The sequence below is a fragment of the Trichinella spiralis genome (assembly GCF_000181795.1).
Source record: "Trichinella spiralis strain ISS 195 chromosome Unknown Scfld2, whole genome shotgun sequence".
NCBI lineage: Eukaryota > Metazoa > Nematoda > Enoplea > Trichinellida > Trichinellidae > Trichinella > Trichinella spiralis.
In genome coordinates, this window is record NW_003526941.1 from 10891065 (window position 1) to 10915476 (window position 24412).

The window sequence follows — 24412 nt, forward strand, 5'->3', positions numbered from 1 at the left end:
TGAAAATGATGCATTAAATTGAACAAATGCATACAAATATAAATAGTGATTGTTGTTAATGTAGCTTCTATTGAATTAGAAATGTACAGAATACGACGATCATATTATCTATAAACCTGAATAAAATTCACCTAACAATGCTAACCTAACGTAAATACATGAATATTTATATAATATTTTCAAGTTAAAAATCAGGTTTATAAAAACTGCCCAACTGCAAACAACAGCGTATTGTTTTTCATAATTTCAGAAACTTCATCACAACCTATTATTTTCATTCCTCATCACATTTTAGCTGATTACAGATCCAAAGTTGTGCCGATAAATAAATTTAATACAAAATTTATGCCAATCAAACCCTATCAAAGCAGAAAAAAAACAGTAAACTGGATTTCAGTTAAGCTAACATTTGAAAAAAAATATAATGGAAAAAAAGAGAATGATAACCGGCAGCAATAATGACACGTAGCAGTTATTATGCAAATTCATCAAATGAATCCTTTCTCATCGACGCGTATCGATCCACACACGCAGATATAATGATAATAATATATACATTTATCATCTTTTGTAATTTGAAATGGTTTTGAAAATTTAAAATTTCATTTTCAATTTTCCATAACACTATCAATTATAAACTTACCAAACAATCTACAAACAAGTTGGCAATCAACAATGAATAAACAAACTAGTTGATCACAATTTTCATATTTTATTGCACTTGTAAAAAATATTAATACAAATAAAAATATTTCACTGATACATTGTCATTAATACCAATTCGACAATGAAGATGAAAAGAAAATTTGTTTAAATTCTACACTAATTTTGTATGCAATTAAATTGTATTGCATTTCTTACTGGAAAATAAAATTGAATTCAACACTTCAAGAATTATGTTGAGCTGAATTGAAACAAGTTTAGTGCTAATAAAGTTGACGAAACTGATGCTGAAATGGTGGATGAAGAAACGGTCGATCAAATCAGGAAATAAACTTTTATTTTTTTGACATTCAATATTTCAAGGAAAAATATTTCACACAATCCAAGTTTATGGTAATTTTTAAATTAAATTGCATCAACTGCCGCTGTTTACAAAGTTATAAATAAGAGTGTTGTTATGGGAAAAATAAATCAAGTCAAACCGTACAGATGACATTACTGAGGATTGCTTAGATTTATTGGATGAACCTACTAGAAGAGGAATTCCATTTATTAATTAAGTTTATTCCATATTAAAGATAATTTTCAAATTCGATTTAAAAACTCACTTTCGCCTTCTAAATTTATCAGTACGCTTCAGTTCGAATATTTAAACAGAATGTAAAATTTTAATTTATCAAAATCAAAATTAACTACTACTACTGATTCAAAAGTCAAAAGTAGCCTTCACAGAAACCTAATATCATGAGTTACAGCATAGAAATATTTATTAGTAGAATATAAAAGGAAAATTTCTAAGAATTCATATTAAAATTATCGAAATTTACAATAAATAAATAGTAAAGAGTTTAGCAATATAAAATCATGAAATTAAATTAAAAAATTAACAATATACAATAAACAAATAAATGAATAATTAAAAGTTGCTTACTATCATTAATAATAAGTGTAAATTTGATTATGATAGTTTCGATCCAACCTTTAATAACTACAACTGCGGCACACACACAAGCAGATTTATCAACTGCAGCAGCACGCATCAGATGAAGAAAACTCGTTCAGCTGCATACAGTGAAAAACGATAAAACATTTAAACAAAAGTTTACGTCCATTTAAACTTTAAACAATTTTCATTTTAAAGTCAGTAATTTTAATCTTAGCAAGTTCAAAATAATTTTTTTGGTTCTAATTGTAAAATAATCTTTTAACAAAAAAAAGTATGTTTCATAAACTTCAAGTAAAATCAGTTGTCAAAATAAGTCGACGTATCTGATTTGAATGCAAATTGAAAAGAAACGAGCAAACACTTGAAAGCTTCTTACCTGAATGAAACTGTATAACGAACTAATGACGATAATAGCGAATTTTCAAAACGAGATCTACAAAACAAAAAACAAAATACAAATAGTTTATTAGATAGATGAAGCATACATTTCTATTTATACTGGGAGGCGTGAAATGTGGCGCAAAATGAAATTATATTTCTTCAATAATTAATAATAAGCAATATAAGAAAATTAAAATCTCACACCACTGGCACATCAATAATGCGGAAAAGCAAATGAGTGCAATTTTCAACAAGCATAGTAGCATCTTGTTGATCAAAAACATGCTGCTGATTAAAATGTTTGCACACAAACTTAACAGTGAACACAAATCATAATATCAAACACAGCAATACGATAAATAATAAAATGCTGAAAATGAGCTTTATCTCTCCAATATAACAAAAGAATTGAATAAATGAATAAAATAAATTTAATAAAGCAATAATGCTTTCGAATAATCAATAATACAAACTGCTTGTTGTTGATAAAAATGTGATATTTGAAATGTTGTAAATCTTTCAAATAAACATTCAATTTTGATATTTTTTTTCAAACACAAATAATCACACAAAACGGAAACAATCAAGTGATGATGTAAAGTTTGTATCTTTTCCGTTGTATAAGTATATTATTACAACCATTTTACTTTTAGATAAATACTCTCTCTCTGATAATATGCTAATTCATCGCATTATCGAATAATGCCAATCATTATGCCATGACATTTTGTAGCATTATTTACAACGTGGAAAATTTACTTTCTTTATCGAACTGTTCACATGAATGAAGTTCATTCAAGGAAAACAATCATAAATTAATATTTTACAACTCAATCAAATAAATGCCGTAAACGTGGATTTATCATTATTTATTTACAAACATCTAATTTACTTATCACTAATTACCTTTAGAAGTTATAATTGCTGAATGAATGCATTTTCAATTTTTCTCTTTTATTGCTCCATTCAATTAGCTCTGCCCATTTCATGCTTCAAAGTTCACCATCGATTGTTTAAACCACTGTTGCAAAGCGAGAAGTTTTGCCGTGGGTTTCAGATTATCTCGGTAAGCAGTGTTGAACCCGTCTCTAACCTGAAACGAATCGTTGCTAATTCTTCTTTTTTTCAAATCAGCATAATTTACGAGCAACTTTTCATTCTAAAAAATTTATACATCACAGAATAAATAATAAAATGATCAAAAAACATCACTTCAAATCCGTAGCAAATAATTAATAATTGTCAAGCGAGATGCACTATTTGTGTGTGTGTGTGTGTGTGTGTGTCTGTTGTTACTTATTGCAGTTCTAGGTAGATTGTAAATTTGCATAAATTACCATACTCATAGTGAGCTTGTATATAATTTGACTCGTGCAAAGAACAAACTGAAGAGAGAAAAAGATAAGAGGCATGTTTGTTTGCTTTATCAGCTAAAACGCACATTATTTCTGATTTGTAAATGGAATAATAATAATAATAATAATAATAATAATAATAATAATAATAATAATAATAATAATAATAATAATAATAATAATAATAATAATAATTGTTATCATTAAGCTCGTCATCTTTCCACAAAGAGGCTACGCAGATTGCTGAGACAGTTGAGGAGAAGAGAATGAAAAAAAATTCAAAAGAGGAAAAAATTAAATGATTCGTTCGTTCCACTCAAAGCTGAAGCTAGAAACCATGAAGCTCGTTCTCTTTTTTGAAAGACGAAGAGCCTATTTTTTTCTTCATTTAGCTTTTTCAGCTTTTTTTCTGCTTTCTCAGCAGCATCAACAATTTAAGTGCCACTCTTTTGGTTCTTGAATATTTCACAAACATGTAGCGCGCCGCATGAAAAAAATGGTAAAAGTAAAATTACCGTAATCCACTGGAAACTTGGGCGCGTGTAAAACACAACATTATGACATTATGATATGATGAGGATGAAAATTTAACAAAAAAAAGTCAGACATTCAAACAGTGTGATCAATTATTGTGTTGTGCTGAATAATTAAAAAAAAATCTCACCTCAAAAAAAATGAAATTGAGAAAAATACACCAAACGTGAAAGCAGAAGTCTTTCTTCTTGTTCGACGAAAGCTGCACAAAGTAACGGATGGTTGCATTTTTGAGCAACAACAACAGCCTTGCGTCGAACAGGATGTTCTTCTTCCAAGCGTGCAACGCGCCCACGTACTCGCACACGTCGGCCACTCGTTGGGGCTTTTGGAAAACCATCATTATGCAGTAGTCCAAAAAGAACGCGTACATTCGACCCAGAGAAGTCAACGTCTGCTTGAAGTGGTCACTTTCGTGCGGACTGGTCAAGCCGAGAGAGTGGAACCATTCGCCTTCGCTGTCCTCGACGTTGTAAATGACCGCCTCCATCGCTTTGTGACGACTGGACAACGCAAGCCAGGATTTTTTCAACAACTTGTACTGCTTGTTGGTCATGACCAACGAACGTCCGGTGATTGGACTTTCGCTCTGTAAAATATTTCGCTTCTTCCTCCAACACGAGAACATTCGTTATGCTATGCAAGTTTTGTAAATTTTTTTTTCAAATCTGAAAACCAACCCATTTCTGACAGACAAAAAAAAATATATATAACAATTCAAAAATATATACTCTCGAAACAGTGTGTGGAGAACGAGATCAGATTGATCAATGAATATTCAATTTTCACTTCCTTTCAGTCAGAGGTGAAGAATCTAACTGCAGCAATATTTACCAGCACAAGATGCAGATATATATATATATATGTATATATGATAAGGCTTCTTTTGAGAATATCGTGTTGACATTTTGAATTGAATCATTTTACTTACGGCTTACTTTGAAAGAAGCACAACAACCAGTGCCTGCAAATTCTGTGCAACTGTTGATAATTCACTGTTGAACAAGTAATTCGATGTAATTTTACGACAGTAAGTGATATCACGTTGCAATTGCAGATCTACGGTTGAATGAATAAAATACAAAGCAGATAAATAAATAAATAAATAAAAATTCCTGATCATAAGTTAACAATAAATAAGACAAGAACCTTCCCACTGATCGATCATTCATTCACTTTTGGCTATTAAAAATGACTGGAATAAAACAAACACTGAAAAGCTCTACAGCTATGGACACTTTAGATAGCGGTGAAAAAGCAAAATTCGCAATTAGTTGTTCACCTGAAATTATACTATTTTTCATTTTATATTCAACCAGTCACCAGCTAACTCACTGGGACAAAATACATGAAAATTTGCAATTAATGAACGTGAATTTCATTACTTACTTCACATTTCGAGTTAAGTGTAATTACAAATCAATAATTACAACAATAACATTGCATTTGTATAAATGAATCTTCTCCGCTGAACTCTCTATGCACAAAGCACAGTTGATCCGAATGAACAGACTAGAAAAAAAAGAGAAGTATACAAATAAAAAAAACAACATATTTATTCTCATATTTCGAGATTTGTGTTGTTTACGTTCAAAAAAACAATTCTAGGTGAAAAAATGCACATCCGACAGCTCGATTCGAACAAATCCCACCAGCAGATTATAGCAAACACCAAAAATAACTGAAAAAACCAAATCCCAGGCTTTCATTCATTCTTCAGAGTGGTCAGCATGGCAACATTGTCGACAATATTTCTCCATTACCACCTTTTTTCCAAAGCGAAATATGCGAATAAAAAGGTTTCACAAAAGCAAGAAAAAGAAGTTGCGTTTAACAAACTGCTGGTTTGGCTTGCTGTGATGGCGGACGCAACGACAACAACAATGGCAAAGCACAAAACAATTATAGCAAGAAGCAGATTTATGATGAATAATATCAAATTAGGATTGATTTCAGTAAAATAAAATAAAATAAAATAAAATAAAATATTGTCATCATAATACGGCAAAGGATAATTTTCCTTTCTTTCGACAAGCAGTGGGACAGAAGGCAGTAATGACAATTGCACTATACAAGATATATATAAAAATTAATTAGCTTGCCGAGCTCAGCTTTGCGTTCGCAGAATTATATTATTACTACACCAGCTGTTTAAATTAATAATTTTCATCCACAAATCCGTTGAGAACAGCTTTTCAGACCACTGGAGTCGTCGAAGAATAGCATATCATAAGAAAGAAAAAAAGAAAGAAAAAAAAGTAGCATGAAGCGCAAAGCAACAGCGAATAACATACAAACACTACACATTAGGCTGCAGAACATTTTGCGAAACTTGGGAACTAAACCTAAACCTAAAACCGCACACTGAAATAAAAATAATGGTTAGAAAGTGACAAAAAATCAAAACATCATAACAGCTAATTTTGTAAAACTGAAACTAAAACCGAATCATCATCATCAAGCAAGCAGCACAAACAAAAAATACAGAATGTTTCGATGTTTTTTGCTTTGAATTCATCATCAAAATGAAAAAGAATTTTGATTTACAAAAATTAAAAATTTTTACAAAATCAAAAAATATAAAATACCAAAAATGAATGAATGACACATGAAATTAGAAAAATTTTTTAACCGACCCAGTGGTATATGATAGTTAGTATAAAATGGTTAAACAGATGAGCCATATCGAAAATATGAATGATAACTAAAAAAAAGAAGCAATACGAGGAGGACTGATCAAAGCGAACGCGCTGTGCAACGACAAAACTGTAGTGAGAGACATCAGTGATAACGAATAATGATGTAATAATAATAATAATGATAATAATAATTAGCAAGAAAACGGTAGACAGGAATAACGAATAATAAAATATAAATAATAATTGATGAAAAAAGAGGAAGAATGAATATTGCTGTTGTTTGGAAACTTTCACGGATTCAGACAAATTAAATGCACAAAAATGATGCGTATATGTATAATAATAATAATAATAATAGATGTATACTTTTTTTTGAAAAAGACATGATCAAAAATGTAAAATCAGAATTGTCGCTCAGCTGGGTGAATAATAAATAATTTGCAGTTATTATATTTTTTTTATAAAGCTTGTTTCTTCTTCAACGTTCCGAAGAAACGCTTTTTCGCAGACGGCTGCTGCGCTGCCGGCAGTGTAGATGCTTTGCCACTGCTACTCGTCGACGTTTCCAAAATGCCCACTGCAGTTCTCAGTTGATGCAACCATCGCAGCATATCGTCCTGAAATGACAATAATATATATAATTGTAAATAGAGAAGATTAAGAAAGAATAGTTTGTGAATTATTATAATTTCTTTTCTTTACAACAAACCTCATCCCTAGCTTGCAGCAGGTATTCAAAACCGGCTGGGGATCTCAAAGAGAGCACGTTGCGTCGCTTGGTATACGATGAAGCAATTTCCACGTTCCAACCGACCAAATTGATAGGCGTTTCACCACGATAAAGTTCCCCATCCTCCTGAAATTGTCAGAATGAAGCAACACTGTCTGTTGTCACCACACAGAAAAAATTAAAATTACTCGGTGCTTGTGGTCTTTGTAAAATTCAAGCTGACTGCCACGAATTACACAGTACAATTTGTCCCAAGAGCGAATGGACGCTTTTCTATCCAACGTTTCCCAAGTATGCTTTCGGATCAAATGACCTTCGAAACCTTCGGCGCTTTCCGTTCCTGCACAAGAGAAGAAGCATTAAATTTAAATAAATTCATCAATACAACAAAGCTGAACAAGAAAAAAAGAAGGCAGAACAACAACTCCCAAAATTTGCATTAAAAAAATGGAAAATATTGAGATTCCAATGAAAAAAAATTCATTTTTGCTTCGGCAAACAGACGCGCCATAATCTTACCGACGGAATCATTTGCATCAAAATATTTGCTTCGAGACAAACTTATACGCCAACCGGGACTTTCTGAAGAATGCAGTTGCCTGCGCCTTTCTAACAAGAAGAAAAAAAACAAGGATCGATGAAAACAAAGAAAACGGCAAAAAAAAACAACAACAGCGAATCTCTGGTTCGTTGCCCGCACCGTTGTGTTATGCTAATGTGCAAAAAATAAAATCCGAATCCAACAATAATTATTTATCAGATGATGAAGAACATATATCAAAAGTCGTGCATTCCATTCTCTGATGATTGTTTGCTTTACCCATTTCATAACTTTGTTCAAGTGATTTCACGCAATTTTTTTGAAAATAAAAAAACATGTATGCCCATCAATAAAAAAAAACAAATTATTCCTCCAAGAGCAATTTGATACAAGCAAATTCATCTTACGATTAAAAAAAAAGTTAATGAAGATAAAGAAAATGCAAAATGCATATACGGTGCAATAAAAAAAAGCCCTTAAATTCGATTTACGCACTGAAAAAAAAAAAATATATATCTGTTCTGAAAAGCATCCATTGCAAAAAAAAAAGAAAATAAATACACTGCCTTTCATTGTCCCAGTCATCCAGTGCACGCAGGCATAAATAGTAGAAGAAGAAGAAAAGAAAAAATGTGACTTATTCAAGCAAATATGTACATATAGATGAAAAAAAATGTGCACCTCCTTCATGACATGACACCTCGTAAAAATATCTTGAACCAGTAAAAAATAAGAGAAAAGCTTACCTTCGTCCACGCCCAAAGTGGTTTCAGTTCGGCCGCCACTTTCGGCTGGAAAAGTAGTTTCCAACCTGAATTGGAAAAAAGAATACATATTTCATTAAAAAAAATTAATATTATTAAAATAAAATTTCCATCACTTTTCCGGTGATCGAGTTGGAGTTGATGTGCGCGGTGAACCGGTTCGTCGCAGTCTTTCCTGCTCATCTTGTCGTCGTTGTAATTCTTTCAGCTCAAACTATAAAATTAATTAACATATTAGACAATTGAAAAGAAGAAAAGGATCATTTTCAACCGTATATGCTAATTTTGTGTAAATCAGATTAACAACAGCACAAAAAAAACAGTCAGCAAGTCAGTCATACATATACCACTACACACATATACATACAACAACACAGTTAGTTGAACAAAATCGAAAACTGTATAAGCAAACAAAACGAAAGCCAACACAAGCTCAAAGCACAAAGCAACAACAATCGCGATTGCGCACAAGGATTATTTGCTGATGTCCGATGTGTTAATTTCAGTTCTCGTTGATGTTATTATTAATTTTTTTTCACTATTTGTTGCACTACAAACGAACGGTTAATCTGTTCTGTGCACCAACCAACGCATGTCTGCTAGCTAGCTGCGTCCGGTTCCAAATCAATTATTATTCATCAAAATGAAGCACAACGTTGTGTGCACACATTAGATCTTCTCCTCCTGCTGTAGAGAAGGAAGAAGGGGAGGAGCAGTTTTTTATTTTTATTTTTAAATAACAATACCATTTCCGATTCCATAGCTTCCATGAAGCGTAACCCATACTGAGCCATGTCAGCCAGAGCCAGCCGATTGCCCATACGAAGCCACATGAGATATTCTTGAGCGCGTAATTCGAGCTTCAAAAATACAAGCAAAAAAACAGGGCAGTAGTAGAGCAGCAGCACATCATTCCTTCTTGCTTGTTTGCATATATTGTTTTTTTTTTTACGTTTTGGGATAAGCAAAGACAACAACAATAGCAGAAGCAGCAGTTAACATAAATGATAATAAATAAAAAGCGGCAGCGGAATGAAAAAATAAACTGAACTGAACTGAACTGAACTGAACTACGCCTAGAAAATGAACAAAAAATAAAATACCGTGGTGAGCTTTTCCAATGCTTGGAAGCGTTCTTCCTGTGCTATGGTGGATTTTTCAAAAGCTTCATGTTTTTTTATCAACTTTACAACTTCTTCCAATGTACGCTAAAACGACGAATGTTGTACATGACAATAAGACAGATATGCACAACAAATTGTACATACCCCATATTCTTTGGATAACAAATATGGCTCTTGGGCCAGCAACCATGCGTCGGCAACGGCCGCATCTCTGGCAAACTGATAAACTTCCAAAACTGTACGTGAGAGAAAAAAAATGAATAAATCACAATCACCACCATCACACAATCATCTCATCTTACTCAGTTGCAGATATTCCCAACGATCTTCCCATCGGCGCATCATTTCGGCACGCTCAGTTGTCAGTTTGATCAATTTCTTTTCAATTTCAGACGAAGCGTAGTGTTTGCGAGCCAACAAATCCCGACCAAGCGCGATACAACTACTGAAATTCTCTTCCCGGGCATCGATTTCAGCTTTCAACGACTGGTGATTGTTCATCAACAATTCGACGCCGCTGACATCTTTGGGTCGTTCTTGGGTGTTCATTTCACGCTTCACCTCTTCCATCCAGAGCAACAAGTCGCGCACCATTTGCATGAAACGGAACAAGTCGCTAGTGTCGAGCAGCTTGGTCCGTCGCCCTTCGCAGTTCGCCTGCAACAGTCGCCAGGCGTTCAAAACTTCCCCTTCGCGAGCTTGGATTTCCAAAGCCCGGTCGCCGGCGTAGGACGCTTGCAAAGATCTGGCGTCGGCTTGGACCTGCTTAACTTGGGATTCCAACGACAACAAGTCGGTCAAGAAATTCTGATGCTTGCGCTGCAAAGCCGACACGCTGCTCGCGTCGCGGCCCAAATCTTCCGGCATGCTGTGGGACTTTTCCAATATTCGAGACAAAGTGTCACGACAGTCGTGGAAAAATTTGTGCAACTGGCAACTGGCTTCGAGCATTTGGGCGCGAGTTTGCATCAGTTCGAGCAAATTTTCCCAAGCTTCGTTCAAATTGTCCTTCCACAAGGCGACGGTGGGCGCGTCGGGATGATGCACAGCCATCAGTTGGTCGCATTCTTCGTTGGCGTTCGACACGCGTTCCGTGCCGATCGTTTCCGTGTCTTTGGCAAATTGTCTGAATCGTTCTTGCAACATCTGAACGTGCTCGTAATCCTGGCCCGCGTCCTGGGATGCGGCGACCACCTCGCGTTCGGCAATCCACTGGAGTATGTCTTCGATTTGGCGGTGCAAATTGAACAATTGCAACGTTTCGCCCAAACGATGGCGCCTTTCGCGGCTCAAATCCTGCAAACCGGCGTAAGATTTGTCGATCTGAGCTTGACGTATGGCGATCGTGTCGCTCATCGGCGCGTGCTCGGCGATCAACTTCTGGGCCCTGTCGGCCAGATCGCGAATCGTATCGGCAAATTGTTCCACATCTTGTCTTTGACGTTCGTGCTTTTTGATCAAATTTTCCGTCGTAAATTCGTCCCGACCACGGTCGTCGGTCATCATGTACAATTCTTGTTCGGACATCCACACTTCGGCCTCGTTCGCGTCGTAAATATACTGGTGGGCTTTTTCCGATTCGGCCAATCGTTGGCGACGTTTTTCGACGTCCTTTTTCAACTCTTCCAACGCCTCCAACAGTTCTTTGATTTTCGCTTCGAATTCGGGCGCATTTTCGTGTCCCGAAGCGATCAATTTGCGTCCATTGTCGCAAATTCGCTGAATCCAAGGTTGGTGATTTTCAATTTCATTCTTCAAACTCTGATTCTGCTTCTGGAGACGGTGACAGTCGAACAACGTGTCGCCCAGCATCGGCGATCGAGCCATCGGTCGACGGTCGGCTATCCAAAGTTTTTCGTCTTCGACGTCGCGCAAAAATTGAAAAGCTTCCTTTTTCCGTTCGAGCAGCTGGCGACGTTGCTCCAACGGTGCTTGGAGTTTGGAAAATTTTTCCTGCACAGTCAGCCGGTGGGTTTTGATCGCGTCAAATTCTTCCGGTCTCAGTTCTTCCAACTGCGGTTCCATGGCCTGCAGCTGGCAGACCTGCTGCACTCGTTTCAGCATTTCGCTTTCGATCAACTGCTGCTTCTGTATTTCGACGTTGACCGTGGCCAAATCTTGGGCAACGTCTTCGGTGCCCATCTGCTTTTCCATCGCCTCGACCCATTCGGTCATGTCTTCGCACGCTTGGACGTAAATTGCTTCGCGATTGGCGTCGAACAAGCGTTGGCCTTTCTCCTTAGTTTTGCTCTCCAGTTCGTCGAATTGGGCAGTGAGTTCGGCGACGTGCGGGTCGACGAACGAATCCAACTGGGGTTTTTCGGCTATCAGACGCACGCAAGCTTCTTGCAAACGCTGCAAGCGTTCCTTGTTCGACTGGATCTCGGCCTCGAACGCCTGGTGACGCATGAATTTGCTGTGCACAGTTTTGGCGTCGCGGTAGGTCTCGTCCTGGGCTCGGATCATCTTCTCCTCGATCCACCGGCGCAATTCTTCGCAGTCGCTCAAGAACTGCTGCAGAGCGACGTGCTCGCGCAGGCGTTCGGTCATGCTGTTCGCCTTTTCGCGGTTCAATTCCCGACGCTCGTGCACGTTCGACACTTTCTTGTGAATGCGGTCGGCGGCGAAATGGCCGTCCTCGCACAGCTGGTTGCCGAACACGACCACCGCCCGGATCTTCTCGTCGCCGGCTTCCATTGTGGTCAAAAAGTCGCCGTGACGTTTCAACATCGTCTCGGCTTGTTCCAAAGATGTCGGCGCTTCGTCTTTGGCCAAATAATTTTCCTGCTGATTCAAAAGCAACTCGGCCTGTTTCGCGTCGCGCAAAAACATCTGCAAATTCAACGCCTGGGACAGCATCGCCTGTCTGTTGTCCCACATGCGGTGCAATTCTTGCCAGCCTTCCTGCAGACCGTCCAACCGCTGTCTGAGCAACAAGTACTGCGGATCGGTCTGGTCCTGGGTGACGCGGTCGCCCATCATGCGCATTTTGGCGTAATCTTCCGCGTAGCCGTCGATCTCTTCGCGAATCACCGAATGCTGACTGAGCAGCTGCTCCGCCTCGGCCAAACTCTGCGGCTCGTCCTCGCTGGCCACTTGCCTCATGACGCTGCTCAACCAACCCTGGAAATGGTCCAAGTCGCGCAAAAAGCGCTGCAAGTCGCCAGCTTCGTCCAACTTCGCCTCGTATTCGCGCACTTTGCCGGTCAATTTGTCCCAGACGTACTGGATGCGGGCGATGTTCTCGCGGATCGCTTCGACCTCTTCCGGGCGTTCCTGTTGCAAGCGGACCGCCTGCTGTTCCAAATTGTCCAATTTCGCCTGAATGGCGCCCAAATCCCGTTCCATCATCGACAAACGGCGCTGCAATTTCATAATACCGCTCAGGTCGTCTTTCAATTCTTCGGTATCTTCGAGCACTCGAGTTTTGTCCTGAATCCAAGTGACCGTCTCTTGGCAATCGATGCGGAACGTCTGCAAACGATGCGCCTGGTCCAACTCGAGCTTCTTGCGGCGGACCATGTCCTGGAGTTGGGCCCAGCGGGCGTTGAGCCGATTCTGGCGTTGCAGGATCGCATCCGAATTCGGATGCTCGACGTGCAACAACTGTCTGGACAATTTGTTCACCGTCAACACTTTGGCCGACTGATTGTTCAAATCTTGTTCCAAAGTTTCGAACCGATGTCGCATGATTTCGACCTCTTCGAGATCGTCGGCCGGTTTCAACGATTCGAGCAGTTTGGCTTTTTCGTCGATCCAAGCTTCCAAATTGTCGGTATCGTTGAACAGCTTGTACAAAGTGAGCGCGTCGAGCAGGCGCTGTTTGCGCATGCTTCCCAATTCCATCACCTCAGCGTAGCGTTTTTCGATCTGGCCCAGACGATCCGCCACGTCCGGACCAGCGCGAGCCGCTTCGGGAAGTTGTTCCGCCTGCGCGTACAACTGATCCAACGAATTGCGACCATTCTGAAGTTCTTCGGTCACACCGTCGTGCTGTTTTATCAAATGCTGGACCGACGGTTCGTCCTTGCCCACGTCCTCGCTGCTCAAAATGCGCAACGAATCCAACAGCCAAGCTTCGTTGTCGTCGATATCCGAAAACAACTGATAATAGTCGACCGCTCCGACCAGACGCTGCTTGCGCAAGTTGGCCAACGTCTGCAACGCCTGCCACATCTCTTCGATGTGGTCGATTTGAGCTTGGACGTCCGACGAGCCGGGCAAATTTTCCCCAATCAACCCACGGCCAATGTCAATGACGGCATTTTTGTTCCGCTGCAAAGAAGCGATTTGATCTTCAACGCTCTTGTGCTTGGCCAAGAGCAAGTTGACCGAGACGACGTCGTGACCAACGTCCGGCGAGCTCAGTACTTGCTCCAATTCTTTAAATCCTTGTTCGAGCTCTTCGGCGTCGAGGAAAAATTGACACAAACGCTTGCTGTCCTCCAAACGCCGACGTCGCTGTTCCACCATCGCCAGCAGCTCTTTGTAAGCCGCCTCCAACATCTGAATTCTCTCCTGAACCAGAGCCGGTTCGACGGGCTGGTAGCCGGATCCGTCGGGTCCGTCGGGATGGGTGAATTTCTCCGCCTGCTGGCAGACGAGCTTCAGCCGATCGCCGACAATGTTCACGTCCGCTTCGACGAGCTGGTGCTTCTGTATCAAATCTTCGACGCCCATCAAATGTTTGCCGTAATCGTCGCTGAGCATGCGAGCTTTCAGCTCTTCCATCCAGCCGAGCACGTGAATCATGTCTTGGAATATTTTCTGTATAACCATGCTGAGTTCGAGGCGCACTCGGCGGGCCATCAGCAACTCCAACAAAAAGTTCCACAACTGGAGCACGTTGTCCTTGCGTGCGTTGATGCGATCAATGTCGTTGTAATTTTCCGCTTCCAAATCTTGAGCGACCGCTACGACCGCTTGGACGCGTTCCTCGTAAGCGTAGATGTCGGTTTCGATGGCTTCGTGCTTTTTGGTAGCCGCCTCGACCGAAGGCAGATCTGAACCGAAATTATCCTGCGACACAAGCCGCTGATTTTCGGCCAGCCAAGTTTCTCGCATGCCGGCCTTGCGATCGAAACGCGCGGCCAATTGTTCCAGCTTCTCTTGACGAATCAGTTCTTCTTTCAAAGCTAATTCACGTTCGTGTTCGGCTTTTTCCAAATTTTCCCAAGCTTTGTTAATGTCACTGATCATACGTCCTTCGCGTGGCAGGTACGGTTTCTGATTGTTGGCGCGCATGCGCGACTGCAAAGTGAACAGCAAAACTTCCAAATTGCCTTTCGAAACGAACCTGTAACACAACACAAAAAAATTCACACAATTATACCAATCTTTCGCACGTACAGTGAAAGCAAGCATGGTATTTTCTCTGACAACAACAACTGTTCGAAAAGCTCACTTTGGGGGTTTCTCTTCGGTTCGGTAATTGTTGAATGTGGTCAGCTGCTTCTGTACCCCGACCAAGCTGTTCACAAATACACGATCGTTCAATTTTTCAATCGTCTTCTTGATCCACTGAAGCAAATCCGACGATAAGCGTTCATATTCTTCAATCATCACATCGTTCTCCATCAATTCAGAGACAACTTTTCCAATTCGTCTGCCTTGTATTGTTTCTTGGCGCAACTTGTTGAAATAATGATAATAACTGACTAAGTAGGTAATGATTGATTTTTCGTCGGGCATTTCAACGTTCACATCTAGAATAAAAAACAAAAACAACAATAATAAAACACATTAAAATTTAAAACAATTCACACAATTTATCCTACAAACCTTCAGCATCCAAAAGCGACGTAATGCCGAGTTGATTTTCAGCCACTTCAAATGCATTTTTCAAATTGTGCAACGCATTCGACCTCTGCAATTTTTCGAACGAGATCAAATCCGGACGATGCTTGTGGATCAGAGCATTGAATGCTAGTCCATCACGCCAGCTGGTGGTGAAATTTCGCACATTCACGTTCGGATAACCGGCGGTCTTCATCTGGCACCAAAGAAGCAAAGCTTCGCGAGCAGATCGCGTTTCTTGACTTTCCGTATCAAACAATTCGATCCCTTGAATCTGAACACAAGCCATGAAAAACCGATCACAATTAACACACACCGAAACGACCGATTCACCGAGATTAAACAAAACTACTGATAAACTAATACGGACCAGGATAGATGAACTGACAGTCTGACTAACAAACACACAATAACTAATTATCACTAATCGATGAAAAAGCAAAGCTGAATCATTTTCATGTAAACAAAAACGCACACATTTCCGGATTTAGCATTACAAAGTTACTGAGACTGGTGATGTGTTCACTAAAAATTAAATTGAAAAAAAGCCAAGCCAGAAGGCTAAATTCTGGCTAGCAATGATGCATCATCGTGATGACTAGTACAGAAAAGCATTTCAATCGAACTGAAGTTAAACAAAGCTTACTATCACACTTCCGCCATTTGAATAACAATAATTATTTAAATAATGCTCAGAAAGCAAGAAAGTTTTACAATAAAGTAAATGTTATTTATCAAAATAACCGAGTTTGGATGTTTGATTTGTAAGTAAACTGAACAGAAAAATTTTGATCAAATCAATATATATATACATATATGACTGCTCAAACAGACGTGAAAAAAAGCTGTTGAATATACTGTTCGACCACAAGAATAGCAAACTTAATCTTCTAGAGAAAATATTATAAACCCCCCCTTCCCAACATCTCATTCACTAATAAAACCGTCATATGAGCAATAAAAAGAAATAAATTTTAAATACCTGAAATCGAAGAATAATGGTCCAGATGAGACCGAGAGAAAGTCGTGGATTTCCGTCAACAATATCATGGGAGCCCATGTTTTCTAAGTGCACATGCTGTAATCGCAAAAATTGCAGTGCTTTGTCGACGTTCTCCAAACAGTGAATGCGCATTTTGCCTTTGGTCGGCTTGGGCTGTACAGAAAAGAAAAACACCGATAAATGAAGAAAACAAAAAAAATTAATAATTTTAATTGAACAATGCTAATTACCAGTCGTTCCCCGCTGAGAATTTCAAGTAGTTTAATGAGCATCTTGCCGTCACGCAAATCAGTATAGAGATCCTGTATCCGACACTGGGCACGTTCCAAGTGGGAGTTGACCCACTTGGTGAAAGTCTTCTTTTGAACATTTTCACGTTCGTCTATAAAAAGATACACACAAGCTCATCAAAAAAGCATATACAAAACAACAACAACAACAACAATAAATATAATAAAGGGTTTAAGAAAAATAAGAAAAAACAACACTTTCAATCTACCCTTCAATATTTTGACAATCTTGTCCATTGTGTACAAATCCAATTCCTCTTCAGACAACAAGAGCGAAGAAGAATCGTCGCCTCTACTGTCAGCAGTAGCCCGACTGTCATGAGCATTATTAGCATGCAAATATTCACAAGATTTGTTCATAATTGCTTTCAATAATCGAATCAACCAAAGTGATCAATATTAATTTGAAAAAAAAGAATTCACTTGCTCTCTCTCACTCTCTCTTTACAAAACCACACAGTACTCTCACTGATTGACGACTTTCTAGCAGAAGACAGTAAAGATAGCAGCGGCGCAACAATTTTCCAGATAACGTGACAAACTATCACACAATCAGTGTAAGCAAGCAAAATGGCGCAGAGTAAGAAAAAAGAAATAGGAGTAAATAACAAACATGATAATGATTGCAATAAAATGCTCTTTTGAATAAATAACTGTTGCTTAGAGCTTTGCGCGTTTTGAAAGTTTATAAATTATTGATAAAGCATTTATAGAACAAAGTTATAAAAAGCAAAATGAAAAAAAAATAGTAACTTAATAAGCGCAAGTAATACTAACCTTTCCGTTCAATAATTATAAAAATACATGCTACGAAAATAATGCACAGAAATGAAAAACTGCAAATAAATTTCACTGTATCGAAATGCCCCTTTTCAAAGAAAAACAAACTTCTGATGAAATTTAAATCTGAAAAAATGTCTCACGCATGCAAACACAATCGTAACCTTATCCACGCTACTTCTTCACGCACGCTCGTATTATATAGTAAGTGACAAGCGCAAGCAAACAAAAATGTATGATGATACCAAAATCAAACTGTTTTAACCAGGATAATATGAAAGCATCGCGATATTCACATGAACCAGTATACTGTGATGCAAAAATAAATTTGAGAAAAAAAATTCTATTTAAAAAACAAACTTCCTAAATTCACATTAGGACGTTTAAATTAAATTGTCGATAATTGAATTACATGTTTAAACTATATTAGTTTAAACTAAATTAGTCGATTTTAATAATAAAAACAGCACATGTCAATCAAAATACACCTATGCATTTTTGCGTAGAGAAATTTTTATCCCTCTTTTCTTAGATTCCTTCAAAAAAAACAAGTATTTAAAATATATTAACAAGGACTCTCAAAATGTGAAAAGCTGCTGAAAAAAACCAACCACGAAATAAGAAATGCTTAATTTCTATTGCAGTGCAAAGTAGTCAAACAGCTGCCCAACGCCTATGCAATGCTTGCTCATCGCCATTCTTCACTTAATTATAACAATATCAATTAAAGTTTCAATTATAAAAAAAACCGCAAATTCTTCGCTGGGTAAAAATAAAAAGTGAAGTACGTAATGATGATGCAAATTATTCATGCTAAAAGTATGAATGAATCAAAAGAATGTCAACAACAAGCAGCGTTTGCACTAGAAAAATGAAATTATAAAATCTAGAAATGGTCATATTATCGGGACGTAGAAATGGCAAGTTAACAACACACTGACAACTGATCGCCTAATGAAATTTATAAAACGCCAAGCAGCTCTTAATTGAAACAACATAAACATATGGCAACAGTTGTCACAGTGAAAATGCTTATTTCTTGTACTGCGGCCTGTTACGGTTAATAAATCTTCTAATCCAATACACAAATCAATTGTTCGAATTCTTTGAAACATTTATTACTACACTTTTAGCAAATATTCTATACCAATTTGATTATGCTTGAAAATCTACTGTCTACAGTACACCAAATGGCCATCTCAAATGCGTGGATACGTTTCTGAATTTTTCTAACGCACAAAATCTGACCTTCACAACATAAAGAAAATAGTTCAGCTGTACAGTGGAAATGAAAAGAAAATCAACCAATGTGAAAATTGCACGTTGAACAAGCTAGAGATGAATTAGCAATTGTTCACACAAACACACTATTCGTTCTCAAATGTAAACTGTTAGAAAGTAAACAAGCAAGCAAAGTCATGCAGCCAGTTGTGCTCGACACTGCGTTGCTTAATTAATTCGTTTAATTTAAATTTCTAATTGTTTACCACTGTGAAAAAGATGCTTCGAGTAAAAAACAACAAGAACAGAAAAACTTTAAAACTATTTCGCAACTGAAATATTATTATTAGTAGTAGTTGGGGAAAAAAGTGTCGTCGATATTTTTATATATTTTCAAATCGATAAGCATTTGCTAGAGAGCTAAATTTTAAATTGCACAATCAAATCGGCTGCATATATTTCAATGTCAAAATTATAAAGGAGAAAAAGAAGAAGCTAAATTTGCATCCATCCTTCATCTAAAGCTGACATACACACACTCGCCTCTCCGTTCGGCTGTTTATCTATTCTACAATCTGCTCTCTTTGGGGCAAGCAAGCGGAGTAAAAGAAAGCTCGAAATAAGTGAATAATAAATAATAATAGTGATAATAATAAAATATCCTCACCAGCGAGGGCTTTGATTCTGGAACGTTCGAACAGACGAGCCGAAGAATTTTCGTCATAATCTTCAAATATGTGCTCATCGACGTAATCTGGTCGAATTGCAATATCAGTCGTCATATTTTGATTTTAGTAATATTTCAAATTTTCTTTTGACAAAATAAAAAATTATTCTCCACTTCGAGTGTGCACAAATAAACGCAACCAATCAATAAAGCCGCTGCAACACCTGAAACAAAAAAGAGATAGAAAAAAATTAATATGCAAATAAATTTTAACACAGAATAAATAAAACAATAATAAAACATATCGTGCTAATAATTTAATAATTAAATGTGAAGTAAAAGCGAAATGCAAACAGAAAGGCCAGACGAACCACCGCTGGGCTGCGCGTAAAATCAATCAATCCCCCCAAACCCCTGTTGCAACAGAAACCAATGATGAGCTATAATCATCATTGGTTGATTATATTCAGTCCGGCTAAAACTAGTTTCGATCCAACCGCGCGATGCTTTCTCTCTCGCCAAAGCCTACTAACCGTGAGAAAATAACAATCGTTCGATCACATTACTGTGCTTCATTCTGCACACCAACAACAACAAACTTCAAATAAAAATTATTTGATAAAGGGAAAATATTTTCAAGAAAAAAAAATAAATTATTAAAATTATGAGCAGAATTTGAGAAAACAATACAACAGCATCCGGCTGAACAAGAAACAAACCGACAAGAACAACTAGCCACTGGCCAGTTATTGTTGACAACACAGACAGAGCAGCAACAAATGTATATATGTAGCGTCGTCCGTCGTCGTACAACTTTTCTCCGGGACAAAAAATTAAAGCAGGTTCAAAACACAATCAACCAGACTGCTGCTGTTCCACAATAATGCAGGCAAATCATCAACGCGCTACAAGGCAAAAGCAGCAGTATCAAACACACGGACGGACTAGTCAGGAAAAAAAAAGAGAAATTTCCACTAATCGTTGTGCATTCACTAGTATCAAATGGCGCACAACTGTCGGACGGCGAATTCCGCTGAAAAATTGCCCCCTTCCCTCGCTTTTCTCTCTACATATGCTCGAGCGATTGTGATTCGCCGACGCCTGCAAGCAAATTCAAGCTAGCCACTTGAAAAGCACGGCGAAAGACATTCACTTCCGAACAAATATGAAACTACTAGTCGAAAGTTGAAAAAAAATGACCATCTGCACTACAGTAACTATTGAAACGCAAGTTTGAAAAAAAATAAACTAAATCAAAACAACAAAAAGCAACACAAAAAATAGCGAATTCAGTTTCCTGGATGCCGAGGAAAAAGAATTTTTTTTAAAAAAAAATCATCACAATCGATTAATTTTTAAATAAATATTTTGGACAACTATCAAAATATAAAAAAAACAAAGCAAAAACAATTCAACCATATCCTTAATTGAAATCAACAACCATGCAACACAAACAAAAGAGCGAACAAATGCAGTTAGCATGCTTCATTCCCATTTTTTTCCACTTCAATGCAACAATAATGCCGGAAAAAGAAACAAAAACGGAAAAAGAAGTCCGATGTTCTATTCTGTTATACCCAAGAAGCTTTGTTGTATTGCATTCATTGTCGTCATTTGAATTGACCGAGTTTCGACGAACGGCAAAGCGCACACAGAACAACAACACAACGCATCAACTACTTTATAGCTTAATGATTTGGTCGATTAATTATGGAAAAGCCACTGCTGACTTGCTATGTTTGATTAGGAAAATCGCGCGCGATGATTAATGCTAAATCAATGTCGAAATAAAACGAAGAAACTTTCACAAAAAAAAAACAACATTATTAATAAATAGTCAACCTTGTTCCACGTCCGAATGGGAAAATGATCGACCAATTTTCTCAACTACTACCAACAACTATAGTACGAAATACAATGATTTCACTGTGCAAGATTTGCATAATAGTGGAAAAAGTGAAACTGATTCAGTTTGTACAAAAAGTAAACAACATAGCAAATGTCAACAACAACAAAAAAACACAGAAAGCAACAAAGAATTGGAAAGAAAAAATGAAAAAAATGCGCCCAACAACTTGTGGTCACAAAAACTAGCCGCCCACGCATGCGAAGCGTGTTGACAGTGGTGAGATTGATGGAAAAATGGGGCCACGACCTTCTGTAGTTGTCGACGATCAATGCACGGATTGTCAAACAAGTGTCAACAACAGGAACAATGAGCTAGCTAGCTAGCTAGCCAGCCAGTCAGCTATCTACCTTCACCACAAGGTAAGCAAGGAATAAAATTGAAAATTTCAAATCAATTGAAAAAAAATCGATCATCAAAAATCAGCAACAACAAAAAATTAATACATGCAAATTTTGTGATTTTTTTTCATAATTCGGCAAAACTTAAGCATGTAAACAAGCAGTTGAGCAGCTAAAAACTAAACTCATCCTTTAGTGAACAACAACAGTTAAATCGACGATATCGTTCGATAAAAGCTTGTTCAACGCGTTCAACGTGTAGTCTCGTGGTAGTGGTAGTGGTGTGTGTGCAATCTGACGACGACAAGCGAAAAATCAATAACATCAGAATTAAGAAAAACAAACGACAGCTTGGCATTGGAGTCAGATTTCAAGAACAGTGAATAAAAAAGCAAAAATATCACCGTCGGCAGACTTTAGATGATAAATATTAATGAGCATACGTATAATATATCTGAAGTTTCTGGTAAGCGAGATCAGCGAGATCCGTTACCACAGCAACAACTGCTCAATGTTTTCCAGCTTCGACTTGAAAATTCTTCCCCACGCCAAGCCAAGAGAAATGGAAAGCGTCCCTATATGCATCGCAGTAGCGCATCGCAATTAGCAGTTGGTTGGTTAGTTACTAGTAGCTTTTCGCTTGGCCTTAGTAGCGCAACAGAAAATCTGAACGGATGAACAGCAGCAACAGCAACAGCAGCAGCAGCAGCAATAAGCCAATTTGAAGTGCTGGCACCCGCAGAATTGCGGCGCGTCCGGCCCAAAGCGCTTAATTGACGAATGAAAGCCAGTTGCTTGATTTGCAACAAATACGCAAAGTGCATACTAAAATCAAAGCCATCTCCGGCACAGAAAGAAAACTGAGAGTGGAGGAAGGGAATGGAAAAAATGACCGAACAAAAATTTTCATAATCATAATTTTACAACAAACAACAGAGAAAAATGAAATCAGCGTCGAAAATTGATCGTGAGTGAAGTAGAAATAGAAATACTTTTCGTAAAACAACAACGAAGTGCACATAAATTCTGATTTATCAAAAAAAAATCAGTTCTCCGAAAAAAACAGAAAAAAAAACGCAGAATATTTTCTGAAAAATGCAAACGTCAAACTGCAGCTGCATTATATCCAACGATTCATATCAAAGCAGCTGTCGCTCGTCTGGGATATTCGAAAAAATAAAATTCTCATGTTGTTTGCAAATCAGAATTCGAACAAACGGCTTTACGAGAAAAGAACACTTAGCTGATCATCGACCATGAAAACTTGTGCTCACCATCTGCATGAGTCATTAGTCAAAAACTTGAAAATCAAATACGGTAAACATGCGCACCAGTCATTTAGTAGATGATTCATGAGCGTAGAAAGTTTTTTTTTGGCAGACGGAATAAATCACTTCCGTCACAATTCAAATTGTACTTGCCAAATCAATACCGAACCAAAAGAACCAAATACCGTGCAAATTGCGCTTTCAAATCAGCACGCAAATATATTGAATTTATATTTAAAAAATTTTAAATTATTCTGAAATGCAAGTGAATAAAGTAACAATGCTGTTCTGAAGAAATCTTGAAAAGCGGTACACAAAAATATAAATAAACGCCTAATCGATCTGTTTCAAAATCAATTTGCTGCAAAAGCTCTACACTAGACGATCAATATGAACCGCATTATTTAAGACGAAATAACGCACCAAAGCCTTAACCATTGGACATGATCCGCTTCAACATAATTCGGAATGAATAGTCTGAACAACTTCATCCCCTGACAGCTCTCATCAATTTATATAATTTATTTATAAAAATACTTACAAATCTAATTAATAACAAAAATCATAGTAAATTTTAAATCATACTAATATGACCAATTACAATTAACAATAAATTAAATGGTCAGACAAAGTACCGTCAACACGGATGAAAGTTTATCATGAAACAAAGCATATTTTTCAAGTTAAAATCTGTATTTAGTGTAACTTCTCGACTCTGAAGCAAACATTAACTATTCGCGCCATGCAACAAAACTAACTTTGGAATAATAAAACAGTAAAGACAATAATAATAATAATAATAATAGTTTATATGATCGCTTAAAATTGGTAAAAATTTACTCAATCAATTATTTTGGAAAAAAATTCAAGTTTGTTACCGGCAAAAGGAATTCTCGATAAAACCAGTCAACCAGTGAAAACAATAAAATTACATTCTACAATGGTAAGGTACAAAATTTGATTAAAATGTATTAATTTCAATTACGTGTTAAATAAGTTTCATGGAAAAAATAATTAGAAGCGTTATTCGAAATGTTAAAAAATATGAATTATATTTTTAATTCTTATATTTAAAAAATAATTAATCTAGCAGTGCGTTTGATTTCAAGAAACATAACTGACCAATTACATTTGCAAAATCATTGAAGCAAATTTCAGGTTGTAATAATATTTTTCATTAAAATTGATTTTATTATTTATTTTGATTATATCTTTGAGTTGAAAAATTGATTTTATAAAGCTTTACTTACTTTATTTAATGCTGTTTATAAATATTTTCTAATAATGCTGCGTGAATGTTCCTTTAAACAATGATTTATGACACAGTAGGTTTAAATTTTCAATTATAAAACAAATTGTAATTAATTCAGATGTATCGTCTCAATATTTAAGCATTAATTAACCAGATTTAAAAAAATTGTTAGATTTAAATTACTGTACCATATATGACACGCATGTTCAAA

General features: G+C 37.2%; 5 protein-coding genes across 5 annotated transcripts; 3 read left to right on the forward strand and 2 right to left on the reverse strand.

Annotated features, from left to right (window-relative positions):
• Positions 1-2975: 2975 nt before the first annotated feature.
• On the reverse strand, positions 2976-17126 carry Tsp_07859 (putative spectrin repeat-containing domain protein). Its single transcript, XM_003381249.1, has 15 exons — positions 16976-17126; positions 16707-16858; positions 16456-16629; positions 15459-15864; positions 15082-15382; positions 9980-14973; positions 9822-9913; positions 9657-9761; positions 9300-9413; positions 8536-8580; positions 7228-7374; positions 6174-6243; positions 5091-5161; positions 4010-4468; positions 2976-3149 (listed from the first exon to the last, which is right to left on the reverse strand). Exons 1-15 carry the CDS (start codon positions 17124-17126, stop codon positions 2976-2978), a joined length of 7455 nt encoding a protein of 2484 aa, XP_003381297.1.
• A 554-nt stretch (positions 17127-17680) lies between these two features.
• On the forward strand, positions 17681-18255 carry Tsp_07858 (hypothetical protein). Its single transcript, XM_003381250.1, has 2 exons — positions 17681-17750; positions 18191-18255. Exons 1-2 carry the CDS (start codon positions 17681-17683, stop codon positions 18253-18255), a joined length of 135 nt encoding a protein of 44 aa, XP_003381298.1.
• An 833-nt stretch (positions 18256-19088) lies between these two features.
• On the reverse strand, positions 19089-19549 carry Tsp_07857 (mediator of RNA polymerase II transcription subunit 22). The gene is made up of 2 exons (XM_003381251.1): positions 19435-19549; positions 19089-19099 (listed from the first exon to the last, which is right to left on the reverse strand). The coding sequence occupies exons 1-2, from the start codon at positions 19547-19549 to the stop codon at positions 19089-19091; spliced, it is 126 nt and encodes a 41-aa protein (XP_003381299.1).
• A 320-nt stretch (positions 19550-19869) lies between these two features.
• On the forward strand, positions 19870-20318 carry Tsp_07856 (hypothetical protein). Its single transcript, XM_003381252.1, has 2 exons — positions 19870-19968; positions 20115-20318. Exons 1-2 carry the CDS (start codon positions 19870-19872, stop codon positions 20316-20318), a joined length of 303 nt encoding a protein of 100 aa, XP_003381300.1.
• Positions 20319-20876: 558 nt separating this feature from the next.
• On the forward strand, positions 20877-21203 carry Tsp_07855 (hypothetical protein). The gene has a single exon (XM_003381253.1). It carries the CDS (start codon positions 20877-20879, stop codon positions 21201-21203), a length of 327 nt encoding a protein of 108 aa, XP_003381301.1.
• The last annotated feature ends 3209 nt before the right edge of the window (positions 21204-24412 follow it).